The following is a 23,513-nucleotide window of genomic DNA, read 5'->3' on the forward strand; positions in this document are numbered from 1 at the left end:
CATCTTACCACACACTCCTGCCACTGTACAGGCTCCTCTAAAGATATATATATCTCCAGTGCTTCTATCCTGTTTGTGTTCTTTTTAACACACACACACACACACACACACACACACACACACAAACACACACAGTCTCTGACAGTCTCTGACAAAACTCACCAACTCTGCATACACACACACACACACACACACACAAGCACAGAGAGGAGTGGTAAAGAGGAGAGAGAAAGAGAGTGGAGGAAGAGAGAGGAAGAATAGAAGGAAAGAGAGAGGGAGAGAGAGAGGAAGAAGAGAGAGAGAGGAAGAATAGAAGGAAAGAGAAAGATGAAGAGAGAGAGAGGAAGAAAAGAGAGGAGGATCGTACTTACTGTGACATTACGCTACCAAGAACAGACAACAGTATGAGCTCCTGCAAACCCTCACACCCAGCTCAGTCAGAGTGTGTGTGTGTGTGTGTGTGTGTGTGTGTGAGTATGTGTGTGTGTGTGTGTGTGTGTGTGTGTGTGTGTGTGTGTGTGTGTGTGTGTGTCTGTGTGTGTGTGTGTGTGTGTGTGTGTGTGTGTGTGTGTGTGTGTGTGTGTGTGTGTATGTGTGTCTGTGTGTGTGTGTCTGTGTGTGTGTGTGTGTGTGTGTGTGTGTGTGTGTGTGTGTGTGTGTGTGTGTGTGTGTCTGTGTGTGGGTGTCTGTGTGTGTGTGTGTGTGTGTGTGTGTGTGTGTGTGTGTGTGTGTGTGTGTGTGTGTGTGTGTGTGTGTGTGTGTGTGTGTGTCTGAGAGGAAGGAAGCGACGATGGGTGGCAGGGACACAAGAAAGGAAGTGTCATCACTTTCTGCCTTTGGTTCACACACACACACACACACACACACACACACACAGAAACATATCTAAACACTCTGATTTCCTTTTCCAGCCCTTTGGTTGATGTGGTTCAGCAGGACAAAATGGGTAGGAATATGAAACGTACGTTGTGTATGTGTGTGTGTGAGTGAGAGAGAGAGAGAGAGAAAGAGAGAGAGATAGTTTTCCAATCAGGAAAAAGGGAGGTACTCCATGCTTTCCTTTCCGACTATTTTCTCCTGGGCAAACTCGTTCAAACCAGCTTCAACAGAATCACTCCGCAAGTTTACAAGCAAGCTTCGACAGAATCACTCCGTAAGTTTACAAACCAGCTTCAACAGAATCACAGAATCACTCCGCAAGTTTACAAACCAGCTTCGACAGAATCACTCCGTAAGTTTACAAACCAGCTTCAACAGAATCACTCAGTAAGTTTACAAACCAGCTTCAACAGAATCAATCAGTAAGTTTACATGCAAGGTTAAATGGAGCCATGGCTATAAATTTACAAGGACTACTGTCCTCGTCCTTGTCGATTTTGTCCTCCTAACATATTAACATGCATTTTAAATGTTCGGTTTCAGTCGGACTAACACGTTTATATCAGAGGTGACTTCTTTAAGACTGCAAGAGAAGCTTGGCTTCCCCTAAAATGTCAAAAAATAATAATGGTCAAATATGTACTATTGTGTTACATTTTATTGACTGAAGTGCGTTTGAACACGTTCATCTCGAAGACGAGTTTGTTCAGAATCAGCTACATATAGCAGGTCGACTGACTCGATTTCCTTCTCATACATTCCCGTAGACCTACAGTCACAATGCATTTCCCTGTTGAAGCCTGGCGTATTTACGATACATTATTCATTCACAAAGAAAATTGGTGTCCTTAAAGGTTTGGAAATCAATTTCCAAAAGATTATTTTTTTTATTCCTCTTTTTAGTCAACTAGCATGGGTGTATTCACTTATGCTGAGAACTGTCTATACTTTCTCATAAGTTCATTTAGACTTCATTTATAAAGAGTTTGACTTATTTTTAAGATGTCTTATCGAGACAAATTTGCTTAAATCAAGCGTACCCCTATCTGTGCTTGATGTTTTCTTCTTTTCCAGGATAGAGAAAAGAAAAGAATATAAAATTCTAAGTTTGGTCATTTAGACTATGGCTGATTCTGTGGAATCGTTTCAGTATCGGTATTGAAATTGGAACCAATACCATAATTTAAGTATTGAGATTGTTCCAGTATCAGTATTGAGCAAGGCACCTAACCCCTCACTGCTCCCCGAGCGCCGCTGTTGATGCAGGCAGCTCACTGCGCCGGGATTAGTGTGTGCTTCACCTTGTGTTTACTGTGTGCTGTGTGTGTTTCACTAATTCACGGATTGGGATAAATGCAGAGACCAAATTTCCCTCACGGAATCAAAAGAGTATATGTACTTATACTTAGATTGGAACCAATACCATAATTTAGGTATTGTGACAACACTTTTGCGAGAAAGAATCCCAAAAAGCTTCAGTGCTTGCCTGACGCCATATCTGCATAACGTAATGAGTATGTGTGTGTGTGTGTGTGTGTGAGTGTAGGAAGTGCTTGCCTGATGCCATATCTGCATAACGTAATGAGTATGTGTGTGTGTGTGTGTGTGTGTGTGTGTGAGTGTAGGAAGTGCTTGCCTGATGCAGTGTCTACATAACTGAATGATAATAAAGTTGGTTGATACTACTCCACTGTCTTGTCAGGTGTCCTGTCTGCATAAGCCTGCGTCACGTCAGGTGTCCTGTCCTCTGCATAAGCCTGCGTCCTGTCAGTTTCGGCCAAATCCACAGCCACACTGGCGTCAAAAGCAAGGTTCTCCAAACACTTTCGCCATCAAACTGGGGCCGACAGGAGAAAGAAATGGTGGGGGGGGGGGAGTGTGTGTGTGTGTGTGTGGGGGAGGTGTAGAAAAGGGCAGGGCAGAGGTTGAACTCCTACTGATGGAGGTATTGATTCCTGTCTCTGAGCCTCCGATACCTGTGTGTGTGTGTGTATGTGCAGGGGCGGACCTGGACACTTTGAGGCCCAAGGCAAAGGATTCCGAGGCCCCTCCGAGACCCCCCCCACACACCACAACCCTAAAAATAAAACACACTTTATTCTGTAATAATGGGATGCTGAGGCATACTCAAATGGTGTGTGTGTGTCTGTCTGTGTGTGTGTGAGTGTGTGTGTGTGTGTGAGAGAGAGAGAGAGAGAGAGAGAGAGAGTGTAGGCTAGGGCTTTGGGGTCTCTGTGTGTGAATATACTCTATGTAGCTATGTAGGCTACTGTATGAGAGTGTGTCCGTGTAGGCTGTGTGTAGAAGAGAGGGAGAGAGAGAGGGTGAGTGAGTGTGTGCGTGCGAACTAAGTGAGGTGTTCGATCTTCAAAAAAGCCGACATCCAAAACAATAAACAGCGTCTGCACTGACCGAATAAACAATAAACAGCGTCTGCACTGACCGAATAAACTATAAACAGCGTCTGCACTGACCGAATAAACAATAAACAGCGTCTGCACTGACCGAATAAACTATAAACAGCGTCTGCACTGACCGAATAAACAATAAACAGCGTCTGCACTGACCGAATAAACTATAAACAGCGTCTGCACTGACCGAATAAACAATAAACAGCGTCTGCACTGACCGAATAAACTATAAACAGCGTCTGCACTGACCGAATAAACAATAAACAGCGTCTGCACTGACCGAATAAACTATAAACAGCGTCTGCACTGACCGAATAAACAATAAACAGCGTCTGCACTGACCGAATAAACAATAAACAGCGTCTGCACTGACCGAATAAACAATAAACAGCGTCTGCACTGACCGAATAAACAATAAACAGCGTCTGCACTGACCGAATAAACTATAAACAGCGTCTGCACTGACCGAATAAACTATAAACAGCGTCTGCACTGACCGAATAAACAATAAACAGCGTCTGCACTGACCGAATAAACAATAAACAGCGTCTGCACTGACCGAATAAACTATAAACAGCGTCTGCACTGACCGAATAAACAATAAACAGCGTCTGCACTGACCGAATAAACAATAAACAGCGTCTGCACTGACCGAATAAACAATAAACAGCGTCTGCACTGACCGAATAAACTATAAACAGCGTCTGCACTGACCGAATAAACTATAAACAGCGTCTGCACTGACCGAATAAACAATAAACAGCGTCTGCACTGACCGAATAAACAATAAACAGCGTCTGCACTGACCGAATAAACAATAAACAGCGTCTGCACTGACCGAATAAACAATAAACAGCGTCTGCACTGACCGAATAAACTATAAACAGCGTCTGCACTGACCGAATAAACTATAAACAGCGTCTGCACTGACCGAATAAACAATAAACAGCGTCTGCACTGACCGAATAAACTATAAACAGCGTCTGCACTGACCGAATAAACTATAAACAGCGTCTGCACTGACCGAATAAACAATAAACAGCGTCTGCACTGACCGAATAAACAATAAACAGCGTCTGCACTGACCGAATAAACAATAAACAGCGTCTGCACTGACCGAATAAACAATAAACAGCGTCTGCACTGACCGAATAAACTATAAACAGCGTCTGCACTGACCGAATAAACTATAAACAGCGTCTGCACTGACCGAATAAACAATAAACAGCGTCTGCACTGACCGAATAAACTATAAACAGCGTCTGCACTGACCGAATAAACTATAAACAGCGTCTGCACTGACCGAATAAACTGGCCGTTTTCTGTTTATTGTGTCTTCATTTCTCATGGTCATGTAATAATGTTCAACCGTGAATCTTCTGGGGGGTTTATCTGCATTTTTGGGGAATTCAAAGTTCTTAATTTGCACAGGGCCTTTTTTTAACGATTTCAAGGTGTCTGGCCATAACGCAGGGTCGTCACTGATAACTGTAGTGCTAGGTATCATGTTAGGGCTACTCCCGTTACTGGTTTCGTTGCACCCAAAGCTTCTGCTACTGTGTCCGTAGCAGCACCACCAGCACCCGTGCGGACTTCGGCAGTGACAGTGATCTTGTCCCTCACGACTGTTTCACTTAGATCAACATCATAATCATCATCATCATCAGTAGAAGAATATGTAGTGCAAGTTGCCGGTGGTGGTGCATCAGTACCACAGCTGCTGCAGCTAGCATTAGCTACACCACCCAGCTCAGCAGATGTTGCAGATGTTGTTGCATCACTGTCCAAATTACTTTCTTCCGTGGAAGAATTCTTCGACTGGAAGAAGTTGGTTAATTTAGGCAATTTCTTTCTAAATTCTTCCTCCTCCCTTTTTCTTTTTCGTTTATCACTTCCACTCTGGAAACGTTTCATGGCTGCTGTCAATCGCTCAACTCCACTCCTCACCAAGACCTCGTTCATAGCTAGTTGCTGCTATGGTGACAGAAAGTGGACCTGCAGTCATTTGATTTTATGATGAGTTTATGAGCAATCATGAGGAAAAATATTTTTTCAATCTTTATTATGGATTAGAATATATTGTTTGGATGCGGTGATCATTTATTTAAAAAAAAAAAAAAAAAAAACATATGGGGATGACGAGGCCCCCTGGTGGCCGAGGCCCCAGGCAATTGCCTGACCATGCCTAATGGCCTGTGTGTGTGTGTGTGTGTGTGTGTGTGTGTGTGTGTGTGTGTGTGTGTGTGTGTGTGTGTGTGTGTGTGTGTGTGTGTGTGTGTGTGTGTGTGTGTGCGTGTGCGTGTGCGTGTGCGTGTGCGTGTGTGTGTGTGTGTGTATGTGCGTGTGCGTGTGCGTGTGTGTGTGTGTGTGTATGCGTGTGCACGTGTGAACGTGCGTACGTGTATGCATGGTCTATTGAACACAACCACAGATCTGTCATTTATAGCAAACAAAAAGCTCACTCTAACACACACACACACACACACACACACACATTTGCTGTCTTTCTTCCTCTCATCGTATTCAAACATGGTTTTCTTCTAATCTGCTTCTGTTGAATAAAAAGAAGTCTTATAGTATGCTTTTTGCAACCAGATCTACACACCATAAACAAAATAATTCTCTTGAGGTTCAATTCCTGGATGGTACACCACTAGAGAATGTTGAGGAGTTTAAATATCTGGGCCTTTGGTTAGACTCCCGACTTACCTTCAGACCACATATTGATTTCATTGTAAAAAAAATAAACTGTAGCTTAATATTGTTATACCGCTCAATTAATTGTCTTACAAAACAGATCAGATTAAAAACTATTACTCAACTATTACTGCCTATAATTGACTATACGGATGTTGTTTATCAGAACACAAGCAAAACCAATCTCAAACTTTTGGATGTGATTTATAATAGTCTGCAGATTTGTTCTAAGGTGTCTATTTAGAACTCATCACTGTCAAATGTATCTGTCACTGAATCTTCTTTCACTAAATGCGAGACGACACTTGCTGATGCTGAAATGCTGAAACAACACTTGATTCTTTATCAATCATCCTGGGCAATTCCATGCAAAGGTCATCCTTACCATGGAAAAAAAAAGTTGTGCATACGCAAATAGAACTGTTGTTAAAATCTTCATTTAGGTCTATATTTTATTGTTTGTAACTGATCTGATTGAATTTGATGGAGAATTACAATCTTTTTACATCATAAATATGGTGTGCAACCATACAGAAACAACTTTTTTACATGGTAATATTATCCATATTTCAAAAGTGGATAAATGGACCCAATGTTCAAACAAATTGTGTCATTTGACAAATTCCAGATTGACAAAGGAATGGTAGAGCAATGTCTATGCTCAGCTTGCCTTTAAGAGCACAACTCCTTACATTTGTAAGGCTTTTGTTTTAAGTCAGCAAGTTCCATGGCCATGTCACATCCATAACGTTTTATAGGAAAAGTTTATGCTACACATACAGTGTTGATGCGACAATGTCCATAGTGTCTGTGCAAAGCTGATTTATATCACTGTAAAGTGTGATGACCAAATTGTGCCCCTTTCTTACTTTTAAAACCTTTAATGGTGCATTATGGATGTGACGTTATGAACGTTACATAATGTGAATTTACAAGACTGGGGACTTTATTATACCTCAAAGCCGATAAAACGTCCGTTCTGGTGGCATGCCAGTTTCAACGCATTTCAACTTAGTGTTTACAATTGACATTTCAAAGATTAGGTTGATCAAAACCACAGGGAGGCCTTGCCTAACCATTAGCAAAACAAACATAATATTAAAATACCTCCAGTGATTAGCCTAGCCATAGCCTATTTTCAAGTGGCTTAATAACAAAAATCTGAGCGATTATCTTCCTGTAACTGTCATACTAATGTTGTACAGTAACTGGATTATCGTGTTAGCTGGTGAAGATGGCTGACTTTGCAGCTGGAGTTAACATAGCAACCTCCTTCTGTTGCAGATCTGTTCAGCCTGCCGTTCACGTCTGCTTAACACAGTTTAATTTTAAATGTGACGCAATATGACAGCATTTGAAGTGTCAGGTCCTCTGTAGCTAATACCCACAGAGTAACATGAGTAAGGGCAGCAATAAACTACATGTACCGCATAGCGGTACAAAATATGACCGCCTCTCAGTCCTGCATATTCTCTTCGCAAAAATAAATCATGCTTGTCAATTTGTCTCCATCTCCTACTCCTGCAACTCATGTGCATGTAAATGAGTGTGTGCATATGTGAGTTTGCTTTTGTTTATAAGAGTGTGTGTGTGTCTGTGTGTGTGCATGTGCGTATGCGTGCCTGTGTTTGTGTGTTTATGTGTGTGTGTGTGTGTGTGTGCGTATGTGTTTGCATGCCCACATGCGTATGCGTGCCTGTGTGTGTGTGTTTATGTGTCTGCATTCATGTGGGTGGGTGTTTGTCCATGTGTGTGTGTGTGTGTGTGTGTTTGTGCGTGCTTGCCTGTCTGTATGTGTTTATGTGTGTGTGTGCTTGCCTGTCTGTATGTGTGCGACTGTGCACGTCTGTGCGTGTGTGTGTGTGTGTGTGTGTGTGTGTGTGTGTGCGTGTGTGCACGTGCGCGTGCATGTACTTTATGTGTGCAAATCACAAATGAGTGGGTATGGGTTAGGTTGATGCGGGCTCTTGAGACTAACATACCATAAATATTTTGTCATCTTGGGTGCAACGGTTCAGGTAGGGCTAGTTATTTAGGGGAGTGGCCACCAAGTTTCATGTTCCCTGGTGTTTCAGTAACCCGGGAATCACTGACCAAAATTGATGACGGTAAAAGAAAAAAATAAATTTATTTTTTATATTTTAAATGACTTGTTGTCCTGATTCTTCCTGTGGATCTTAGTGGGCACTGAGGAAGCAATAATTTCATCGCTAGTTTTTCATGATTACTATTTCAATTGTTTCATATCAAAATTCACTACTTAATTATGTGTTTTATGTAGTTTGTCGAGGACTGGTTCAGACACGTCACATCCATAACGTGAAACCGTCACATCCATAACGCCAGTTTTTCCTACATAATGCATTACGAAAATGACGCATAGTTTCAAAAACACACTTTTTGTGTTCATTCAAGCCTCTTTCATGGTACATATATCATAGTTTCGGCAGTTTCCTTTAAAATTCACAGAGTTTGTAGAAAACCTGTAATCATTCACAAAAGTGTGTCCATTTCATGTCACATCCATAACGCTGATAAAATGCCTTGTATTCTTAGGATGAAATTTATTATATGAAATTTGAGGATTTCTCAGTATTCAGAGGACAGAGGTTGCGTTAAAAGTTATGCAAATTAATTCACTGATACTAATTTTGCCCCCACTCTAAGGCATTTTGTTTACCAATATGAGTCCAATTGTCACATCCATAACGCTGGAACTGCCCTCCTATAGCCTAAGGAACTCTGACCATCGTTTTTTCTTTGTACCACATACTGTATATCCAAAGAAATTGGGAGGAGAGCTTTTAAATTTAAAGCCCCTTCTGATTGGAATAGTTTACCTGGGTCTCTTAGATCCATCTCCTCTTTTCACCAGTTAAAGATGTCTCTTCTTAATTACCTACATACAAGCTGCAACTGTTTTCCTCTTGCCTGATCATTTCTTTTATGTGTATGTATGTGTATATATTTGTGTACGTATATGTATATGTGTGTATGTCTATATGTGTGTATATGTGTACATATATGTATGTCTTCATGAATGACCTTAAAGGAATTATCCGGAGTAAAATGCACTTTAGATCGATTTACGGATGATTGGGGGTACATACGTTGAGTTGACATCAAAATCATGTCATTCGGATGTGTTTTGAGAAAGTTTGATGGTACCGTTTTCAGTCACAACTCGTAGCCTGGAAGTCAGCGGGGCATTCCAGTACCTTTCCGGAAATGTTGCCATCTTTGCTGTAGGAGTCTTATTGCTGAGTGTGTTGTAACACGCTCTGGATATTCACAATTTCGTCGCCGTTTAAAAAAAAAAAAAAACATAGTCCAGTCCATACAACTTCATTTCAATTTCGAAAGAAATACTGGACTATGTTTTTTTTTTTTTAAAAAGACGGCGACGAAATTTTGAATTTCCAGAGCGTGTTACAACACACTCAGCAATAAGACTCCTATGGACTTTCCCCTGAAGGTGGCGGCAAATATGGCAAAATTTCCGGAAAGGTACTGGCTTGATGAAATTCATTCTGGACTCTCTATTCGACCACATAAAGACCTTGGGATACTTCGGTTTGGCTTTAGGGACCCTCTACTCACTACCACGTAAGTGTTATGTTGTTTGGAACTGTAGAAGAGGTATATAAATAGCGTTTTGTAGCGGCGCAATTGAAATGCCCCGCTGACTTCCAGGCTACGAGTTGTGACTGAAAACGGTACCATCAGACTTTCTCAAAACACATCCGAATGACATGATTTTGATGTCAACTCAACGTATGTACCCCCAATCATCCGTAAATCGATCTAAAGTGCATTTTACTCCGGATAATTCCTTTAACTGTTGAATACCTAATGGTTGGAATTGAGAGGGTATGGGTGGTTTTGGTGTGAGGGACAGCTTTTGTCTTTTGTTTGTCTGTATGTATGTATGTATGTTTGTAATGTATGTTTTTCTTTTTTGAGGTCCCCTCGAAAACGAGATGTTACATCTCAAGGGGTTTCCTCTTAATACATTTCCAGATAAATTTCCAGATTATAAGTATAAGTATATATACTCTTTTGATCCCGTGAGGGAAATTTGGTCTCTGCATTTATCCCAATCCGTGAATTAGTGAAACACACTCAGTGAACACACAGTGAGGTGAAGCACACACTAATCCCAACGCAGTGAGCTGCCTGCAACAACAGCGGCGCTCGGGGAGCAGTGAGGGGTTAGGTGCCTTGCTTTATCTCTCTCTGTAACTGCCTCTGTCTCTCTCTCTTTCTCTCTGTCTCCCTTTCTCTCTTTGCCTCTCTCTCTGTCTCTCTCTCTCTCTCCCTCTCTCTCTCTCTGTCTCTCTCTCTCTCTCTGTGTCTCTCTCTCTCTTTCTCTCTCTCCCTCTCTCTCTGTTCACCCTCTCATTTCCCTAAGCCTAATTGGCTCCATGCTGTGTCAAATCACATGCGGAGGTTGAGTGGGAGCTGTGTGTGTGTATAAGTATATATAGTATATATATATATATATATATATATATATATATATATATATATATATATATGTGTGTGTGTGTGTGTGTGTGTGTGTGTGTGTGTGTGAGGGTGAGAATAGCAGAACATCTGACACATGGGAATGCCTCCAGTTGCCATGGAGCCCAGAACCCTGAGGTGTCATAATCACACACACACACACACACACACACACAAACACACACTACCCGCGGACACAGCCTGTCTAAAGTATTAACTATGTATCGGTTAATCAGGGATTCCTCCACCTTACATATAATCACACACATACACGGATACACACACACACACACACCATCAATTAAAAAATCTACCTCCAACCAATCACACGTAAGCCCTAACACATTCTGCCAATCACAGGTCAGACCTGACACATCCAACCAGTTACAGGTCAGAACTGACACATCCAACTAATCACAGGTAAGACCAGCACTGACACATTCAACTAACCACCACAGACAGACACACACTAACCACTCTAACCAATATTAAACACAGACAGACACACACTAACCACTCTAACCAATGTGGGATATTAAACCACACTCACCAACTAAACATCCATATTCCACCCCCTCCAACCAAATCTAGAGCCACTAGAGATACAGTACATATTGATCTGTAATCAGAATGATCTTGTGTGTACACAAAATACAAGATCATTCTGATTACAGATCAATATACTCCACCTGCCTACACCTGCTGATCAATATACTGATCAATATACTACACCTGATACTACATCTGACCCGCTTATTTACAAAATGTGTGCTTTTGGTTATAGCCTACCATGCAGTGTGACAGTAGGCCATTTCTTCAGATACATTGCTGGTCAAAACGTTAGCATAAGGACTGGTTTATAATGCTAAATGAAGCACAAAGCTTTACTGAAGCACATACATTGTTTAAAGTCACAGACACAATGAACTAAGGTAACTTTTATGCATGTGCAAACCTATACATACCGGTAGATATGGCTGTGTAGTCTGTGTAGCCTACCATAACATTTATTCCTGCAGGCGCCTGCTCACGGCTGTAGGCTAAAAGATTGACGTGGGCAGGTGGCAAAGTATCAGCATTATTTTACTGAGCAACTTGTTGTCATTAGGTCTTGTATAGTCTAAAAATGCTGGTCCAGGTCAGTATATAAAGCTATCTATTGCTTGCTTGAGGTCTGGAAAATTGCACTTACTCGGTTTGGCTGGGAAGGCTAGTCTACCAGTGCCGCGTTTGAGACGAGTTACTGTATGTTGGTCGTGCCTGTTTTGTGGCTGTCATACTTTTAAATGGCTTTGCAAGAAGTACATAGAACATGACTTGCACTACTGTCATCTTCTATAAGAACCTTTCCAAATATGTCCCATATATCCCTTTTCCTGGAGGGGTGTCTTTATTATTATTATTCAACTTCTCGCGTCTTCAGCTTCTTTACTGTCTCCATCTCTACAGTCTCCACCTATGTGGCAAGTATGCTATGCTTCAACCAATGATATCTTTGAAAAGCAATTATGAGTTAAATATTGATGCTAGCCTTCTCGTGATACTTCAAGTATTTTGAAAAAATATATATTTAATTATATTATATTTTAATATTTTAATTGACCCGCCCGCAAATGACCCGAATATTGTTAAAATATTATTTTTATGACTCATAACCGCATGTGATCGCGGTAATCCACGGGCGACTGCTCAATTTTGGGCTGACCGTGCAAGTTTATATACTCTTTTGATCCCGTGAGGGAAATTTGGTCTCTGCATTTATCCCAATCCGTGAATTAGTGAAACACACTCAGTGAAGTGAAGCACAAACTAATCCCAACGCAGTGAGCTGCCTGCAACAGAAGCGGCGCTCGGGGAGCAGTGAGGGGTTAGGTGCCTTGCTCAAGGGCACTTCAGCCGTTCCTACTGGTCGGGGTTCGAACCGGCAACCCTCCGGTTACAAGTCCGAAGCGCTAACCAGTAGGCCACGGCTGCCGTCCAGGTTATAGAATCACATGTAGGTGTAGTGGCACCTTGTTGGTTCTAATTGTTCTGTACCACCTTTTGAAGTCAGTCTACAACCAGTATTTGAAACGGGAGCAAACCAAAAAGTATTCTTTTGAAATGTTTACTTATAAAACACAAGTTATACATTAGCATGGCAAGCCCGGTCAAAAAACTGTGTTGCTTCCAACGTCTCTGACTTCAAAACTAAACAAATTACGTCCAATCAATTACGCTATGACGTACTGCTGTCTAATTGGAAGCTCAAAATACTGCAATGTTATCAGACCTAAACATTACTAAATTATGCATTTTAAACTATTACATTCTTATACATTTTCATGAAATACTTTTTTACCATTTTAACTGTTTTTAAACTAAATTATAATTCCAAATAAACTAGTCCCTATTTGGCTCTTACATTACCCGGCCCCTAATTGGTTAGACAGGAAGACTAAGCAATTATAAACTTAAACACTGAGAGCCAAATAATTTCTAAACGTCCATAAACTATCAACTTGTTTCTTCTCTCTTCATTCTTCTGACGTCACTTCTTCCAACAAGCACAGTTTGTTTACAGGCCTTTCCAGAGTGCTTGTCTTGGTCTTTATCTTCACTCTTCGTACTGTTCCACTGGAGTCCGGCAATGTTTCAAGTACTTTTTTCTAATGAGCCAAGAGTTCCGTGGGGAAGAACCATCCACTAGTAGCACAACATCTCCCGTTGTGAAGTTTCTTCTTGGCTTCAGCCATTTCTGGCGCTCCTGAAGAAGTGGAAGATATTCCCGCTTCCAAAATAAATCCATAAGATATTGAACTTGCTTCCATCTCTTTCTTGTGTACATGTCGTCTTTGCTGAAAATCCCTGGAGGCATGTTGGGTTGAGATTTCAGCAGCAATAAGTGATTGGGTGTTAGAGCCTCTACATCGTTCACATCATCTGAGACAGTTGTAAGCGGCCTGCCGTTGATGATGCTTTCGACTTCGCACATTATTGTCAGAAGACAATCATCGTTCACTGCTTGCTCTTTCAAAAAGGGAGTTAAGGATTCTTCGCACTGTCCGAATTTGCCTTTCCCAAATACCGCCTTGGTGGGAAGCAGCTGGGCTGTTGAATATCCACTTTATTCCCTTTGGCTGCAAGGCTCTTTCAACCCTGTGACCGCATGATGGTGACTTGACCTCTCCTGCACATAAAACGACGTATCGCATTAATGCAGGAATCTGTGTCGAGGCTATCTGCAACTTCAATGTGCACCGCTCTGAGAGTGAGACAAGTGAATATCACGCCGTACCTTTTGACTGTACCCCGGCCCCGCTTGATATCAAATGGCCCGAAGAAATCAACGCCGGTATTTGTGAAAGGAGGCTTATCTGGCAAGAGCCGATCTTCAGGCAGGTTTGCCATCTTTTGTTCACAAACCTTTCCATTAATCCTGCGGCACACTGTGCATTTATTGATTAACTTTCGAATTGCAGAATTGGCTTGTGGGATCCAGTACCTGCATCTCAGTTGTGCCAAGACATAACTGCGTCCACAGTGTCCTGTTCTTTGGTGTATGTCTCTCACAATCAGTGTAGCAACTCTGCTGTGCTTCGAAAGAATTACTGGATGTTTAGCATTTTCTGGCATGGCAGACTTATTGAGTCTTCCACCAACCCTTAACATGCCATCTTGAAGAATCAGATCCAATCTGAACAGCTGACTGCTGCGACTGAGCTGTTTTCCTTTCTTCTGTACTTTAATTTCTTCTCCAAACTGTTGTCTTTGACTGAATTGGATTATTTCCGATTCTGCGGCAACCAGATCATCCAAGGTAAGTGATTTATTTTCTGTTGCTCTTAATTTCTTCATTTGTAGCTCTAACTTTGATCTTTCCTTTTCAGGGTCCTTTTCAGTTTGCCTGATCATTCTTGATATTTCATTTCTTTCCTCTTTCAGTTTCCATCACCTTTAAAACCTTTAAAATCCAGGCCACTGATCTTTTTAGTTTATGCCAGTCCGAGTAATAGTTGATCAGCTTGTTAATTGGTTCCATGTTTTCTTCAACCTTGATAATGTTGACTGTAGCTCCATTCTTGACTTCCGGATCATTTGGAAGGCTCTCTTTCCTTCGCACAGGCTGTTCCGGCCAGTCACATTCATTGTTCAGCAAGAAGTCCGGTCCACTGATCCATGTTCGTCCTTGCACCAAACTCTTCGCTTTCAGGCCCCTGCTGGCTTGATCTGCAGGATTTTCTGTTGTTCTGATGTACTTCCATTGCGATGGCTTGGTTGCTTCTCGGATCAACGAGATTCGGTTCGCAACGAAGGTCTTGAAACGAGCTGTTTCACTGTCAATGTATCTGAGCACTGTAATGCTGTCTGTCCAGAAAACAGATTGTTGCAGTGGAACTTGAAGCTCTTGATGTAACATCTTGTCTATTTTAACAGCGACAACTGCTGCGGTCAACTCAAGCCTGGGGATTGTGACCAGTTTGAGTGGGGCCACTCTTGATTTCCCCATGAGGAAAGCACAATGCTTCTCACCTTGGCTATTTTCTATCAGCAGATAAGACACAGTCCCATACACGTACTCTGAAGCATCTGAAAAATGATGTAACTGTGCTGCTGCAATGCATCCAAAATCTGTAGGCTTCAAACACCTGCTCACATGGAATGTAGAGAGATGACTGACATCTTCGATCCATCTTTTCCAATCTTCAGTGTGTTTTTCACCAATGTTCTCATCCCATCCGTATTGTTCTTTAAAGAGATCTTTCAGCAGGAGTTTAGCGGGCAAGATGACAGGAGCCAGAAAGCCAAGGGGGTCGTAGATGGAATTCACGACTGATAAAATGCCTCTTCTGGTCATCGGTTTGTCTTGCAGCTTCATACTGTAGGTGAAAGTATCAGTCTCTGTATCCCACTGTACACCGAGGGTCCTCTCGACTGGCAAAGCATCATGTCTTAGATCCAGGTCTTTCACTTCACTGGCTCTATGTACTTCGTCACTGCATTGTCTTCTATAGCTACACTCTTCAGACAGTCATCTACGTAGATGTTGCGCAGGACTGTATGGACAGCTTCTGGAGATGCATCAGCCTTGTGATCTTCAGCAGTTCTTTTCAGTGCGTATGAGGCGACACTTGGTGAGGAAGTGGCTCCGAAGAGGTGCATTGTGATCTTCAGCAGTTCTTTTCAGTGCGTATGAGGCAACACTTGGTGAGGAAGTGGCTCCGAAGAGGTGCACGGTCATTCGGAATTCCTCCATAGGCTCGTTCAACTTGCCGTTGGGCCACCAAAGAAAACGGAGTAGGTCTGCATCACGTTCCGGCACCTTGACCTGATAAAACATTGACTCGATGTCTGCCATTATAGCTATTGGCTCCTCATGAAATCTTAAAAGCACACCAACTAACGTGTTGGTTAGGTCGGGTCCTTGGAGCAGCTCACTATTCAGAGACCTATCCTGAAACGAAGCTGTGCAGTCGAAGACCACCCGCAGCTTTCTTTTCTTTGGGTGATACACCCCATGATGTGGTATGTAAAACACCCTGTTGTCGTCACGATTAAGCTGGTGGACTGGAACTTGCACAGCGTAGCCTTTGCCAATGATGGTCTCCATAAAGCCCTTCAAAGAATTCAGGATTCTTCTTAAACTTTCTCAGCAAACATGCTATGCGCTGTTCCGCCACACAACGGTTATTAGGCATTTGGAGCTCCTCATTCCTGAGTGGCAATCCAATGCTGTAATGCCCATTCTCAAAAATTGTCGTTCTCTGCACAGACTGCAGAAACTGTTTGTCTTCATGAGACATCTCATCTTGGTCATCGTAGTTACACTCTGGAAAATCAGTGTTATACTGTTGGACCAGTAGCTTCTCAATCTCCATTACAGAGATTCTGTTTACTGAAACATTAGGCGTTTCATTCATTGCATCATCCAGTTCCTTTCTTACAGGCCCATTCACAACCCAGCCAATGGCAGTCTTCACGGCATAAGGGCCTCCATCCTCAGCATTAATGACATGCCATGGCTCCATCCTCAGCATTAATGACATGCCATGGCTCCATCCTCAGCATTAATGACATGCCATGGCTCCATTGCTCTTGAACAGTTAGCTCCTACATCTGCTTCTATCTCTGACAAGCGTACTTCATGTAGATAAGGCCACCTTTGGATATCTGACTGTGTAGGTATGTTCTCAGTATGAACAGGTATGTTGCGTTGAGTGAACACCTTTGGTAGCTCAATGAACTTGTGTCTTCCAGCCCGCACACTTCCAGGTCTGATATGACGAAACTGTTCATAAGCTTCTGTTCTCCAAGTTTGTCTTGACCCATGGTGCTGAGAAGTATTCGTGTCGGTTTTCCTTTAATGTTCAATTTCCTTTGCAGGTCTTCTGTATAGAACGTTGCTGTGCTTCCCGGGTCCAGAAAGGCGTATGTTTCAATACACTTTTCACTCTTTTTCGACTTGATCTTCACAGGTACTATTGACAGCACACATTCCGCTTCTCCGGCCCCCGTGAGGCCACAGGACTCTTGCAGAATAGAAACTTGAGCACATGATACTTTGCTCCCATGACGACCATCTTTCTTTTCAGGTGAGACAGAACCTGCTTCTTTTATTATGTGCAGAATATCTGGATGCTTTAAAGCACATTCTTTACACTCAATTCTTCTTTTGCAGAATTTGCTAAGATGACCCGGAACTAAGCATTTAAAACATAAGCCCTTTAGTTTTAAGAAATCCACATGCTCTTTATGTGGTTGCTCCTTGTTTTTGCTACATGAAGCAAGAGTGTGAGACTGCTACAAACATGGCTTCTCAAAGGCACTCACAGTTTTACCTGAGTTCGCTGGCTGCATTTCTTGAGGCCCTTTGCTTTCGGCGGAAACATTGGTCGCGAAACTGCTTCCACGGACCTCTTTCCTCCCATGATGCTTTTCCTTTTGGTCAGTCTTTCCACTTGGGGTTGAGCGGCTGTGTGAGATATTACCAAAGAAAGGATCCATTGCTATTTTAGCTTGGTGGTCTATGTAGCTCACCAAATCAGCAAACTTTGCTCTCCTTCCTCTTCGCTCTTTCATATCGTAAGCTTCAGCACGCCAACGTTCCTTCATTTTGTACGGTAGCTTAGACACCACTGTCCGTAGGTTGGTTGGGTTGTCCATTTCCTCTAAGAATTCAATGTCTTCCATAGTATTGCGACATCCAATCAAAAACATTGCATAGGCGCTCAATGCCTTCCCATCATCAGACTTCACTTGAGGCCACTTGAGTGCTTTGTCAATGTACGCGCTGGCGATCCGTAATTCTTCCCCATAGTGCTTGTGAAGTAGTCGCTTCGTCTCGCAGTAGCCTCTGCTAGGTGTCATATGAGCACAGCAGCTGTCTTGAGGCTCACCAGCCGTAAATTGTTCCAGGAAGTACAATTTATCTTGATCATTGGTGGTTTTCTGCTCTATTGCGTGCTCAAACGCCCTAATGAAGGATTTGTATTGTAGCGCATCACCCTTGAACACAGGAATGTCTTTTGTGGGTAGCTGAGATAGCTGTTGTTGTTTTACAGGTAACTCAGTGATTACATTCTGTTTTTGCATAACTGCTAGTATGTCGTCACCTCTGTTAGCTTGAGCATGGGCACGTAATTGGAAACTGGTTGAGACTGTAGTTGTATTCGGGAGTGCCTCGTTTGCGGTTGAACATATATTAGTATTAGCTTGTTGTGGGAGCATAATGCTAATTCATATATTAGTATTAGCTTGTTGTGGGAGCATAATGCTAATTCTTTCCTTCTTCACGTTTCCACTTAAACCATCTTCAGATCTTTCACTGCCGCGTAGCTACTCAAACCATCTTCAGATCTTTCATATTATTTAAGCACCCTTAATTTTGCTTTGCTCTCAGCTAACGCAGTTTCCAGCTCTAACTCTTCCTTTTCAGCTTTGATTCTAGTTGTTTCAAACTCAAGCTGTTGCATTTTCTTTAGCGCTGCAGCACGTTCGACCAGGGCTGCATGTTCCGCTTCCTGTCTAGCTCTTGTTGATGATACTCGTGACGCAACTGAGGTGCGACTTACTTGTGATCCACATGGGCGAGCATGTGCAGCATCACTGACCCCTAGGCCTACCTGTGAAACGCTGTCATTTGGTTTAACAGTTTCTTGCAGATAATCAACCACATTATTCTCTTCATGCAGTACATTTTCCACTGGCTGTATAGGTTCGTGCTTAGTTGCAATCCAATTTTTAGTCGTTTTCATAAATTCTGTAATTGTTGCCATTTTAGGTTCAAACCAGTTCTCTTGATCAATTGTATTTTCATCTTCAGTCAAAAGATTTGCAACTTCGTTGTTGAGACGGTTAAACTCATTTAGAGACGTTGCAAAATCATTTTCCATCATATGTTTCACTTTTTTTAAATGTTGAGCATCACTCATTGCCTCTAGCTCTATTATTTTGCTTGTCAGAGTTCCTAAAGTTCGTCTCCTCAATGCAATGCACTTCTGCAATCTCTCCTCTAATGCCTTCTCTGTCAGCTTACGTGACCTTCCCTGTTGCATTGTATCCTCGATACATCTATGTTCATCTTCCTCAGCCATCGTATAACTTGCAGAGTTAATGCTCTAGTTGTATGCAAACGTTTCAAGCACTTTCTTTAAAGGCACTTGTCTTAATAAACCGAGTGCAAAACAACTTCTTAAAGATCGCCAAAACTCCACATTGACTGAATCCAAGCTTGCTATCAGCATACGTTTTGCAGGGAGAAGTTCAAAGCTTGCAATTTCTAACAAGGAGCAATTACAATTTACTTTCGTTTTCTTCCAAAATCACTAATTATCTTCGTGCATCTGAGTCACGTCTTTCCTTGACAATTCACATAGATAAAAAGTAGTTTTCGATACCGTATCTTGGAGAATGCCTTGCCGGATTAACCGTTTCAGTGCTACTGTAGCTTCTTTGGGTAAGTTCTTGTCCTTTCCTCGTCGAGTAGCAAGCTAGCCACGTTCTCCACGTTATCCAGGCATCCAGCGTAGCTTCCCTTAGCTAGTTTTTTGACTAAATGTAGTGGCACCTTGTTGGTTCTAATTGTACCACTTTTTGAAGTCAGTCTACAACCAGTATTTGAAACGCGAGCAAACCAAAGTCTTCTTTTGAAATGTTTACTTATAAAACACAAGTTATACATAAACATGGCAAGCACAGTCAAAAAACTGTGTTGCTTCCAACGTCTCTGACTTCAAAACTAAACTAATTATGTCCAATCAATTACGCTATTACGTACTGCTGTCAAATTGGAAGCTCAAAATACTGCAATGTTATCAGACCTAAACATTACTAAATTATGCTTTTTAAACTATTACATTCTTATACATTTTCATGAAATAATTTTTTACCATTTTAACTGTTTTTAAACTAAATTATAATTCCAAATAAACCTCTTGGCTCTTACAGTAGGTATTTGGGGAATTCTAATGACTCATACAGATGCCACGCGTAAAAGCCCAAGACGTGGCCATACCCCGAGTCGAGTGAGCCCTCAGCACTGCGGGAGGGACTTTACTCTCATAAGCCAACTGGATGGCCTCCACTGTCCAGTGCGAAAGACGTTGCTTAGACAGCGCGTTGCCCTTCATTTGACCCCCGTGGCATACAAACAATTGTTCTGAGACGCGCCAGTCCTGCGAGCGCGATACACACATTCTTAGAGCCCTCACCGGGCACAATACACACATTCCTAGCACCCTCACCGGGCACAATAAATTCAACCGTTCTGCCTCCGCTGATTGGAAAGGCGGTGGAGAGAATGCAGCTCTAGTCCATATACTGAGTCAGCTCTAGTCAATACGCTGAGTCAGCTCTATATGCTGAGTCAACTCTAGTTCATATGCTGAGTCAACTCTAGTCCATATGCTGAGTCAGTTCTAGTCCATATGCTGAGTCTGCTCTAGTCTATACGCTGAGTCAGCTCTATATGCTGAGTCACCTCTAGTCCATATGCTGAGTCAGCTCTAGTCCATATGCTGAGTCAGCTCTATATGCTGAGTCAGCTCTTGTCCATATGCTGAGTCAGCTCTAGTCCATATGCTGAGTCAGCTCTATATGCTGAGTCAGCTCTTGTCCATATGCTGAGTCAGTTCTAGTCCATATGCTGAGTCAGCTCTATATGCTGAGTCAGCTCTAGTCCATATGCTGAGTCAGTTCTAGTCCATATGCTGAGTCAACTCTAGTCAATATGCTGAGTCAGCTCTATATGCTGAGTCAACTCTAGTCCATATGCTGAGTCAGCTCTAGTCAATACGCTGAGTCAGCTCTAGTCCATATGCTGTCAGCTCTAGTCAATACGCTGAGTCAGCTCTAGTCCATATGCTGAGTCAACTCTAGTCAATATGCTGAGTCAGCTCTATATGCTGAGTCAACTCTAGTCCATATGCTGAGTCAGCTCTAGTCAATACGCTGAGTCAGCTCTAGTCCATATGCTGTCAGCTCTAGTCAATACGCTGAGTCAGCTCTAGTCCATATGCTGAGTCAACTCTAGTCAATATGCTGAGTCAGCTCTATATGCTGAGTCAACTCTAGTCCATATGCTGAGTCAGCTCTAGTCAATACGCTGAGTCAGCTCTAGTCCATATGCTGTCAGCTCTAGTCAATACGCTGAGTCAGCTCTAGTCCATATGCTGTCAGCTCTAGTCCCTGCCTGCAAAAAAGAAGGCGTAATAACTTTGGGGACGAAACCCGGCCTGGGGAATAAAGTGACCATCGAATTGTTGTCCAGCACCGCTTGAATTAGCCGAATCGGGGGGAAAGCGTACACAGTCTCATTGTCACCATTGGCAGGCCAAAGCGTCCACCCCCAGCGGAGCGTCCCTGTCCCGTAGCGAGAGCCGTAGAGGACAATGGGTCGTGTCTCTCGTGGCAAAAAGGTCTACCTGGCCCGGCCAAACCTCCGCCGTATCATGTGCACCACCCACGGGTGAAGGCGCTATTCCCCGGGCTCGGTTCCCCCCCCTCGACAACATGTCCGCCCCGTGATTCAACTCCCCTGTGAGGTGTATTGCTCTGATAGAGAGGAGGCGAGTATGGGCCCACAATAGGATATATCTCAGCCCTTGGGGATTTCACACACACACACACACACACACACACACACACACACACACACACACATACACAGATATCTCTCGGCCCTTGGGGATTTCACACACACACACACACACACACACACACACACACACACACATATATCTCTTGGCCCTTGGGGATTTATATAGGCCACAGTTGCAGTACTGTCTGATCTGACCAGAACATGTGAATTTGCGATGAGTGTTTTGGAAATTAACTAGGGCTACTATATAGGCTACTCGCTACCGTCCGAATATAGGCTACTATATAGGCTACTTGCTACCGTCCGAATATAGGCTACTATATAGGCTACTCGCTACCGTCCGAATATAGGCTACTCGCTACCGTCTGAATATAGGCTGCTCATTATCGTCTGAATATAGGCTACTCGCTACCGTCCGAATATAGGCTGCTCATTATCATCTGAATATAGGCTACTCGCTACCGTCCGAATATAGGCTACTCGCTACCGTCTAAATATAGGCTACTCGCTACCGTCCGAATATAGGCTCCTCACTACCGTCTAAATATAGGCTACTCGCTACCGTCTGAATATAGGCTGCTCGCTACCGTCCGAACTAGGGCTAATTGGACCGCCAAGAGCTCTAGAACGTTTATGTGCTGGGCTCTCCAGCTGTCCGACCATCGGCCTCTTACCGAGTGACCCCAACACACTACACCCCAGCCCAGCTTGGATGCATCTGTGGTTACCACAATGCGGGCGGTGACCCGACCCATGTGTACCCCGCTGTGATAAAACTCCTCCATGGACCTCAGGCCTCCATGACGCACTGTGTAGCAATTAGATGTGTGTGTGTGTGTGTGTGTGTGTGTGTATTAGGGCTGACACTTTTTTCATTTCAATACAGTTTGAAACAAACCTCAGTTTAGATAATCATATTCACACAATTTTGACTAATTGACATGACCATGATAACTGATAATATAAAATGAATGTGCACCATGAGCAAATGATAAAAAATCTTTCAGAATGCTTTCCATTCTTGAACTGCATCAAATTGCATCGAATCGCATTGCATCGAATCGTACTGAATCGTTTTTTATAAACATGTATCTTTTCTTGTATCGAATCGTGCCCATGTATCTAGATGCGAATCATATCGTCTTTTACATGAGAGATTCACACCCCTAGTGTGTATGTATGTAAAGATGTGTATGTGTGTGTGTGTGTATGTATGTAAAGATGTGTATGTGTGTGTGTGTGTGTATGTATGTAAAGATGTGTATGTGTGTGTGTGTGTGTGTATGTAAAGATGTGTATGTGTGTGTGTGTGTGTGTGTGTGTCTCTGACAGGATGGTTTGTGTGCAGTGAACCAATGTGCCGCCGCGAATGGGCACAAATGCTATGGAAGCCATGGAGTCCTCTAGGGGCGGCATGACCATGTAGCCCAGGTCCACTGTACCATCCACGGTAGTGTAATGTTAAATGAGACACTGAATAATAATAATAATAATAATAATAATAATAATAATAATAATAATAAAGAAATAACACAAATAAATACCTAAATAAATAATAAAATCTTTACTCCTCTTTAAAAAGATTTTGGTAAATCTTTATCGTTTTCTCACTTTTTTTTACAAATAATTCGTGTTTGCATATATGTATTGAGTTCACACATAAAAGCTTTCAGATTTGGGGGCTTTTTAATACGTCTGCATTTATGGATATGGAATTTCCCTAATAAAATAAACAAGTTTCAAATAAAACGCGTGTGGTGTGTGTGTCGGGTGGATGGCGCCATACGTGCACCATTGGTCCGTTTCCTCCTTTTTGTAAATCCCATAACCATAGTAGCCAGGGCTGCGGACAAATGTTCCAGACCAGAACAATTGAATGGAATATAGGCTACTCGCTACCGTCCGAATATAGGCTGCTCGCTACAGTCCGAATATAGGCTGCT

General features: G+C 42.6%; 1 protein-coding gene across 1 annotated transcript in view; it reads right to left on the minus strand.

Annotated features, from left to right (window-relative positions):
* The window catches only part of pde2a (phosphodiesterase 2A), a 125,984-nt gene extending 103,659 nt beyond the window's left edge, over positions 1-22,325 (minus strand). The window contains exon 1 of the mRNA XM_076281787.1: positions 22,245-22,325. Within this exon, the coding sequence (XP_076137902.1) occupies positions 22,245-22,325 (81 nt within the window). The remainder of the gene's footprint in view (positions 1-22,244) is intronic.
* Positions 22,326-23,513: the final 1,188 nt, after the last annotated feature.

This window comes from Alosa pseudoharengus, unplaced genomic scaffold, assembly GCF_046254945.1.
Source record: "Alosa pseudoharengus isolate Yale_2024_CS ecotype anadromous, Long Island Sound unplaced genomic scaffold, YU_APseudo_1.1 YU_APseudo_1.1_scf_13, whole genome shotgun sequence".
NCBI classification, from domain to species: Eukaryota; Metazoa; Chordata; class Actinopteri; order Clupeiformes; family Clupeidae; genus Alosa; species Alosa pseudoharengus.